Source organism: Exserohilum turcica, assembly GCF_000359705.1.
Source record: "Exserohilum turcica Et28A unplaced genomic scaffold SETTUscaffold_13, whole genome shotgun sequence".
Classification (NCBI taxonomy): domain Eukaryota; kingdom Fungi; phylum Ascomycota; class Dothideomycetes; order Pleosporales; family Pleosporaceae; genus Exserohilum; species Exserohilum turcicum.
Genome location: NW_007359948.1, coordinates 165,942 through 173,263, shown reverse-complemented (window position 1 = coordinate 173,263; position 7,322 = coordinate 165,942). Strand labels below are relative to the sequence as shown.

Genomic DNA, 7,322 nt, shown 5'->3' with positions numbered 1-7,322 from the left:
TAGGCCAAGAACAAGATAACTAAAAATAAGCGAGAACAGAGAGACACTACCTAAACCAATAATAACTAACAAACTTTCTTAAGTTACTTCCTTAGCCCTAAAAGAGCTCGCTGGAAGACAGCCCTGCTGTCTAACATCTCTTCCTGTTTCTAAACTGCTCTTTAGCAACTGGAGTCCGCTTTAAGCGCAGCTAGAAGCGACTAAACCGCAGCACAATAGCAGTACTATACAGAGAACACTCTCACTTTAAACAAATTGTACCTAGAACGGCCTCTGGCCAAAGTCTTACATAGTCACTGACTGCAGATAGACTCTAATGGAATAATAATAATAATAATAATACGGGACGCAGGCGATTACTTTTCAAATATCGTCCCAAACTAACCTGCGCATTTGCTCGTAGGATGGTGTCGTGTTTAATGAACAGGTTTTGAAGATCTCTGGGTAGGAAAATGTCGGCGAGAAAGTTGAATAGTTGAAATGAAGAGACACAGCGCAATTATGTTGGGTATGGGCTACGTCTTAAGTGGATAATTCTGGCGTGTGCCTTGACTCGAGTAGACCATGTAACCAAGTCAGGGTCTGATCACATCAACTTGAGTTAGCACATTCTTTTGAACGTCGTTAAGCGACGACCAGATTGCGGGGATTGCTAGCTCTATACTTTTTTCAGAAGAAATCACCGGAGCAGAGGGGGCCCGAAAGGCGATGTAGGGTATATATGGCAAAGGCTCACCTGAGATGCAAAACTCCATCCGCCATATAATTCTTTTCAATCGTTCTAAATACAGTGCCACCAAAATGCGTACTACCTTAGCTCTTGCGAATGCGCTACTCTGCGTCTTTGTTCATGCACAATCACCAGTAGACATGTTTCCTGGCTCGATGATGACATGTCAGAGTGGTAAGTGTCCATGGCCATGCAATTGGGTTCCACCACTGACGCATACTTGTAGGCTATGCCCCCTCTCTTACGTGCAGCGATCCAGTTCCAGTTGATGAGCTTTGCTCGTGCACTTGCCGTGATGGGGCGACGTTCAACCAGTCTCGTCCTTCTCCCTCGGACATTGTCGTCCCCCCTCCGACTTTGGAACCGGCACGCCAACTTGTGGAAAAGCCATGCACTACAGAAGTCATTACGCCCTGGACAGAAATTCGGTTGCCCCATGAAAGAGGATCTCCAGAACCGTCAGAAATGTTTTCCAATATTGTTAATTTGATGGAGGACAGTTTCTTGGCCGTGGCTGATTCCAATGGGAGGTGTCAGCACTTCGAGGTATACATTGATGACGAACTCATCGGAGAGACGTATGGAACAGGCGAGCTTGACAATACCAATTGTGGCAGACCAGAACAGTGCATGGAGGATTTCGGTGGTAGCCATGGTTATTTCACTCTTCCAAAAGGTAACGCAATTTGCATGTTGGTACGTGAGTGCAGATTCTGAAGGCTAACACTTGTGTTAGGACAACACACAATCGGACTTCGATGGGTCAAGGTGTCGGAGATATGCAAAGAGGTTCCGGTGGGAATAGGCTCTTACCAGATCTACAGGCCATGCTGAGGATGCAGCTAATGTCGAACATGCTGTGTTCCTGCAATTGGCTGATGTTGAGTGGCAAATATTGAGAAGCACTCGCCAGATTCTGTCTGTAGTTTTATACAAGCCATTGTCTAGCAGCCTATGCGTGCAGTCTTTTGAGGGTACCCAGGTCGGCATAAGTCGTCTAGCGAGACCAAGTTTGATTCGCTCTCGTACTACTCGTCACTGTTACTTACAACGCGTTTTTTTCGTCATCATGTCTACCGCCATTGACGTTGCGCACCCCTACTACATTCTCAACCATATCGTAGAGGTCCTTCTTCCCACACGCTGTCACACAAATGTTGCGGCTACATACATGGTATTTCTGCCTTCCTTCCCAATCACTCACCCCTGGTTAAACCAAACATGATCCATAGCCAGTTGAGCTCTCTCTTCATTTGCTGATCGGTGTAGATTGTCACGTCACGCTGCTGCGGGCATTCCAGCTCAAACAAGACTGCAGAAACACCTTCGGGGCGGTTATTACACAAACTCGGTTTAGCATTAGTGTTGCTAATTGTGGATGAGGAGAAATCCTAGTTTGCGATTGCAGTGGGTTGTTGCGTGGAAACACCGCGTTCAACTTGGCATTGGATTTTCTGGTGCTACTCGGACTGCACATGGTTTGCGCCCGCATTGCTCATGCTCACTAGCCCGTGGAGACAGCAGTGTTTCTTCGGACACAGGTCTACAGCTTATTCTTGGGCGTGTGCCTACCAGAGTTTCTTCGGAAACATGATTGGCAGCATCTGTTGGAAATAGGCTTTTGCCGAAGTGGGGGCCCCTTTTCATTGGAGGTTGCCCGTTCCCGAGTGGATTCCGAAGAGCTTCCCTCGGTTTTCCTGGAGTGATATTTGCAAAACCACCCCATTATCACATCACGACAGCAGCTCCAACGGAGCCTAAATCAGCATCGGTGGTTTAGTGGTAAAATTAGCCGTTGCCATCTCTTGAGATAATTCGGCTAGCCCCGGGTTCGGTAAGTCAACTCGCAATCTGGATTCGATCCCAACCGTTCTAACAACATTCTAGATTCCCGGCCGATGCACATCATATATATTTCTTTTTTGCCCTTTTTTTGCACCAGGGTCCCATCTTTTTGTATACACCGCATGTTTCTCTTTTGTGGAATGAACCTAAGAAGGGTCTACAGCGACAAATTCCTACACCTAGTGTGATTGAAGAGATTGAGACGCCCGGAAGTTCAGTCATGAGCTTGTTCAGCTCACAGACTGCACTTTAATTATTTTTTTCTCGACACGATGTTAATTATTGGAGACGGCAATGTGAGCCGGGAAAAGAAGGCTCAATGATAGAGGGGATCTGTGCGCACGGAAGAGGCGTGTACTACTTGCATGTATAGAACATATTTTTTTCCTCTACAGCCCCGTCGCACAAGCACACGGCAGGGGGTAATAAAGAAGCAATGCGCCAATGCCCAACACGCCGCTTCCTCAATCCTGATCTTGCTCCTCCTTAATCTCGTCCTTTTTTTCTTCATCCTCTGGAGGCACAGCGACGGGAAAGGAAAGATGCTTCCAGTCCTCAATCTGGAGTATGTCAGCAAGTGTATGGGAGGGGGGGGCGCATTCTAATACCTCTTCCGTGATACTCTTCATACGGTCCCGGATGCTCTCGACGGCATAACTACCCAAGATAAGACGTAGCGGAGGATAGCTGCAATGGCCTAGTTGCCATAACAGTTCAGCACTTTTCACCGCACTAACGGGCTGCCTGTCGTTCAACCACTGTACCATTCGCCGTGCGTGCTGGGCCGGACTGGTCAATGTAGCATACGGCTCGCTTGGATTTGGTTTTACAGAAAAGTGGCCGTAGCGCTTCGGCTTGGGAGGTCCTGTTCCGGGAGCCGAGGTATACATGGGAAGCAACATGTTGTCGTCAGGTTCGTCCAGTCGGACATGGCCGGGTTCGACCAGTGTGGCTTTGATGTTGAAAATATCGACTTCGTACAACATGGACTCTATCAAACCCTCAACGGCATACTTGGTTGCGCAGTACGGGCCCAGTCCGGGCACGCCCAGCGATCCGGCAGTCGAGGAGAATATGAGGTAGCGCCCCGAGTTTTGAGCGCGAAAGTGAGGAAGTGACAATTGGATGATATGCAGAGTACCGAGGAAGTTTGTTGTGAATTGGTTGCGCAGGTCGTAGTCGTCCTGGTCTTCGCATGCTGCTATGACGCCGTATCCGGTGCTGTTGGTTATGATGTCCACTTGTCCCCAGTGTTCAATGCTCTTCTTGATGACCCAATCCACGGTATCGCGTACGCGCACATCGCAGAGCAGGCCTAGACAACTGACACTCTTCCACTTGTCCATCTGGTCCATTGTGTTCTCGTGTGTCCACCCGACTGCAGTGCATCGGTCGCCGTGCGCCAGTATCGCTCGAACCAGAGACCGGCCTATGTGGCCGGTCGCGCCAAAGACCTAGAGAGAAGCATAAGTGACGAGGCGGATGCACAGGCCGAGGGGCAGCATACAATCCATACTGCGCGTTTGGGCGGGTTGCTTTCCGAGGGCGGGTCGCACGTGGCGGGCAGAGCGAGGGTCGGGTTGTGAATGACGGCGCCCGGCGAGAGGCTCTGGCTGGGCGTATCGAAGTCCATCGGGACGTTGGAGAATGCCGGCAATGAGCTGCGACCCGAGCTGTGTCCAAAGGTGGGGAGCTTGTTCGGCCAATCGGACATGCAAGTGCCGCTAACTCCGTGTGCGTCCAGTGAAGGAGAAACAGGCCTGGCTGCAGACGCGTGCAAGATACGTCGTCGATCAACTCGCCCGTGTGCTGCACGCGACGCCCTCTCGCCGTGGCCCCAACGGCTGCGTCGCGCGCTCAAGGCATAATGAAGCGCCTCTCGTCCATCAGGAAGCGGAGCCCGTCGACGGCCAGCTGGCTCGGAAACGCCTGCTGACGGTTCATGAAGTTGCTGACGAGGATGAAGAACATGATGAAGATGTCCAGGTGCATGGGCGACGTGAGGAAGAAGTGGTAGGCCAGAAACAGGAAGGCCTGGGTTCGGTATCGGCTCTTGATGGACCGAATCACTCTGGCCGCCTTGATGGCAGCATCGCGGTTCGTGGGCGTGCGGAAGGTGATGACCTTGGAGAGAAAGGGCATCCTCGGCAAGACGGGCGTGTCCAGGAGGGGGGGAGGGGCAGTCGAAGGTCGCGAGAGATACCGAGTGGTTATCGCAATGGGGGGCGCGGTCGAGCAAGTGGACACCAAAAGGCACGCTTATCGATAGCTGCTCAGCACCGCCGTTGCCTGTGCGCATCCTCCCCATGCACACTCACGATTGATTACGTCTGGCCACTCTTGCGCGGAGAAAGAACAGCAACCAAGCACGTGCAGCATGGAGCGGCGCAGCGCATAGTGCGAACAACAGCCGCGACCATGGCCCACGATGCCCCCACACCGCCGCCGCTGCCCGTTGCCCAGGGCGGCTCCTCATCGTACATTGATTGCCCTTGGTCGGTGCCTGTCCGAACCCCCCCCCGCTAACATGTTGCAGCCTCTCCTTCACCCAGGGCTTCCTGCTCGGCCAGCTGTCCATTGCACTGCTGATCTTCTTCTTTATCAAGTTCTTCATCTTTGGAGAGCCGCCTTCGGCCGACGACCGCGCACTGCACCTCAACTCGCTGCGCCGCGCCCGCACACTAGCTCACCAGCAGTCGTACAAACAGCTGCGGGCGGGCGCAAACTCGACGTCCCTGTCCCTCCGGCACAAGCCGTCGCGGAGCATAATACGAAAGGGCGAAGAGAGCCTGGGCGGGCCGAGCATAGCCACGATACTGGCCAAGACGTACTACAATGTCAAGGGCCACCAGCCAGAGAGCCTCGACTGGTTCAACGTGCTCATTGCCCAGACGATTGCCCAGCTGAGAGCCGATGCGCGGCAGGACGACGCGATTCTGACGTCGTTGACCGAGGTCTTGAATGCCGGCAGCAAGCCTGACTGGATTGGCGACATCAGAGTAACCGAGATCGCGTTGGGCGATGAATTTCCCATATTCAGCAACTGCAGAGTCATGCCTGCCGAGGACGCCTTCTGGTACGGGCCAAGCAGCACGGCGAATGAGAAAGAGAGACTTCAAGCTCGGATGGATGTGGATCTGAGCGATGTCATCACCATTGGCATAGAGACGACGCTGAACCTGAACTGGCCCAAGCCAAAGTCGGCCGTCCTACCAGTGGCGCTTGCCGTCAGTATCCTGCGCTTCTCAGGAACACTGGCCGTGTCCTTTATACCCTCATCATCACCTCCGTCCACGCCCACACCTGCAACATCGTCCAAGACAGAAGCACATCGAGGCTCTTCTCCAAGCCGCCCTTCGTCCTCTTCTGGCGCTCCTCCCCACCGCCCCACAACGCTTGCCTTTACCTTTCTCGACGATTACCGGCTCGATCTTTCCATCGGCTCTCTTGTCGGTTCGAGATCCCGTTTACAAGACGTACCCAAGATTGCACAGCTCATCGAGTCGCGCGTGCATGCGTGGTTCGACGAGCGCGCCGTCGAACCCCGTTTCCAGCAAATTGTCCTCCCGTCGCTCTGGCCACGCAAACACAACACCAGAGGCGGAACCACGACGCAAGACACAGACGTAGCGCTTCAAGATGACGGCGACGACGACGACGAAATCGCCGTCATGGACGGCAACGGGACAGCCCCAGGATCTACAGCGTACATCCCAAGTCCGATTGCGGAAACTGCAACGCTAGAAGAACGCATCGAAGCAGAGGGCCAGAAGATGCGCGAAGCAGAAATCCGGGCTGGTGTCCGCAAACCGGGCGCTTCTGCCGAGGACCGCAACCGAAGCAGAGACCACCGTACAGACGGCATGCGCTGGCGGGGCGAGCAAAGAGGAAGGCAGCCTGCTCCCAGTAGACCAAAAATGCAGAGTAGGACCACGACAGGTATTGCTGCAGGCATGCCGGGCGCTTTACCCCGATGATGATGACGACGACGATGATGATGATGAGAAAATAGTTCGAAGCAAAACTTGGGAATATGGCAACGACGACACGACTAGATGTGCCCTGTAACAGTAGGTGATGCGGCGATGCGGCGTAATATGCGATTTGTGATTGATCAAGGAGAGAGAGAAAAAAAAGCCATGTACGCAGATTGGGGACCCTTCTAGACGAAGCACCCATGCATAGACACATAGACATCATTCAAACATGAGACGCAATCTAGTTGGAGGAAATGGACATCGCACGTGGAGCATTTATTCCACCACTTGTATGCTGTCTACAACCAAGTAAATACATACATACGTACATATACACCACTCATACACTCCATTCATTATCCACACTACCTTCTAATGCCTTGCATACACGCATACACTCTACGCTGTTTTTTTTCTGCTTCTCAGATTCTCAGACATGGTCATAATTCTCCTAACATATACATATAACTATATAACGTATGTGGCAAGCGAGCGCCGCAGGTAAGCGAGCGCCGCACCCCACCAAACCTGCGCACCTCTCCTATCTCAACGAACAATAGCTCAACGTAGCGCTACTCAATTAGCTTTAAATAAAGCAGATATTCAGCTTGCTATTTCTTCTATTAATCTCTATTAAACACAAAGTAATCGTCGCGCTGCTGCTGTCTACAACGTGTCTGAACGAACAATCCGCCGCCGACGCGCTGGTATACCTGCTCGACGCGATTGCCAGCCTAACTCAAAGAAGCTCACTAAGCTAGAAGAGGAGG

General features: G+C 52.3%; 4 protein-coding genes across 4 annotated transcripts; 2 read left to right on the top strand and 2 right to left on the bottom strand.

Annotated features, from left to right (window-relative positions):
• Nucleotides 1-801: 801 nt before the first annotated feature.
• On the top strand, nucleotides 802-1,955 carry SETTUDRAFT_37643 (uncharacterized protein; the record flags this gene model as incomplete). Its single annotated transcript, XM_008024711.1, has 3 exons — nucleotides 802-904; nucleotides 957-1,430; nucleotides 1,555-1,955. 3 exons carry the CDS (start codon nucleotides 802-804, stop codon nucleotides 1,953-1,955), a joined length of 978 nt encoding a protein of 325 aa, XP_008022902.1.
• Nucleotides 1,956-3,039: 1,084 nt separating this feature from the next.
• SETTUDRAFT_105520 (uncharacterized protein) lies at nucleotides 3,040-4,208 on the bottom strand (the record flags this gene model as incomplete). The annotated part of the gene is made up of 3 exons (XM_008024787.1): nucleotides 3,040-3,135; nucleotides 3,184-4,029; nucleotides 4,083-4,208. 3 exons carry the CDS (start codon nucleotides 4,206-4,208, stop codon nucleotides 3,040-3,042), a joined length of 1,068 nt encoding a protein of 355 aa, XP_008022978.1.
• A 224-nt stretch (nucleotides 4,209-4,432) lies between these two features.
• Nucleotides 4,433-4,717, bottom strand: SETTUDRAFT_105778 (uncharacterized protein; the record flags this gene model as incomplete). The annotated part of the gene is made up of 1 exon (XM_008024786.1): nucleotides 4,433-4,717. The coding sequence occupies one exon, from the start codon at nucleotides 4,715-4,717 to the stop codon at nucleotides 4,433-4,435; it is 285 nt and encodes a 94-aa protein (XP_008022977.1).
• Nucleotides 4,718-4,933: 216 nt separating this feature from the next.
• SETTUDRAFT_175889 (uncharacterized protein) lies at nucleotides 4,934-6,804 on the top strand. The gene is made up of 2 exons (XM_008024785.1): nucleotides 4,934-5,052; nucleotides 5,112-6,804. Exons 1-2 carry the CDS (start codon nucleotides 4,994-4,996, stop codon nucleotides 6,550-6,552), a joined length of 1,500 nt encoding a protein of 499 aa, XP_008022976.1. The 5' UTR covers nucleotides 4,934-4,993; the 3' UTR covers nucleotides 6,553-6,804.
• The last annotated feature ends 518 nt before the right edge of the window (nucleotides 6,805-7,322 follow it).

Excerpts from the sequence above, each read along its gene's own strand:
- SETTUDRAFT_175889 (XM_008024785.1), top strand. The coding sequence starts at position 4,994 with ATGGCCCACGATGCCCCCACACCGCCGCCGCTGCCCGTTGCCCAGGGC. Across the intron at positions 5,053-5,111 it reads GCCCAGGGCGGCTCCTCATC|CCTCTCCTTCACCCAGGGCT; the intron begins GTACATTGATTG and ends AACATGTTGCAG.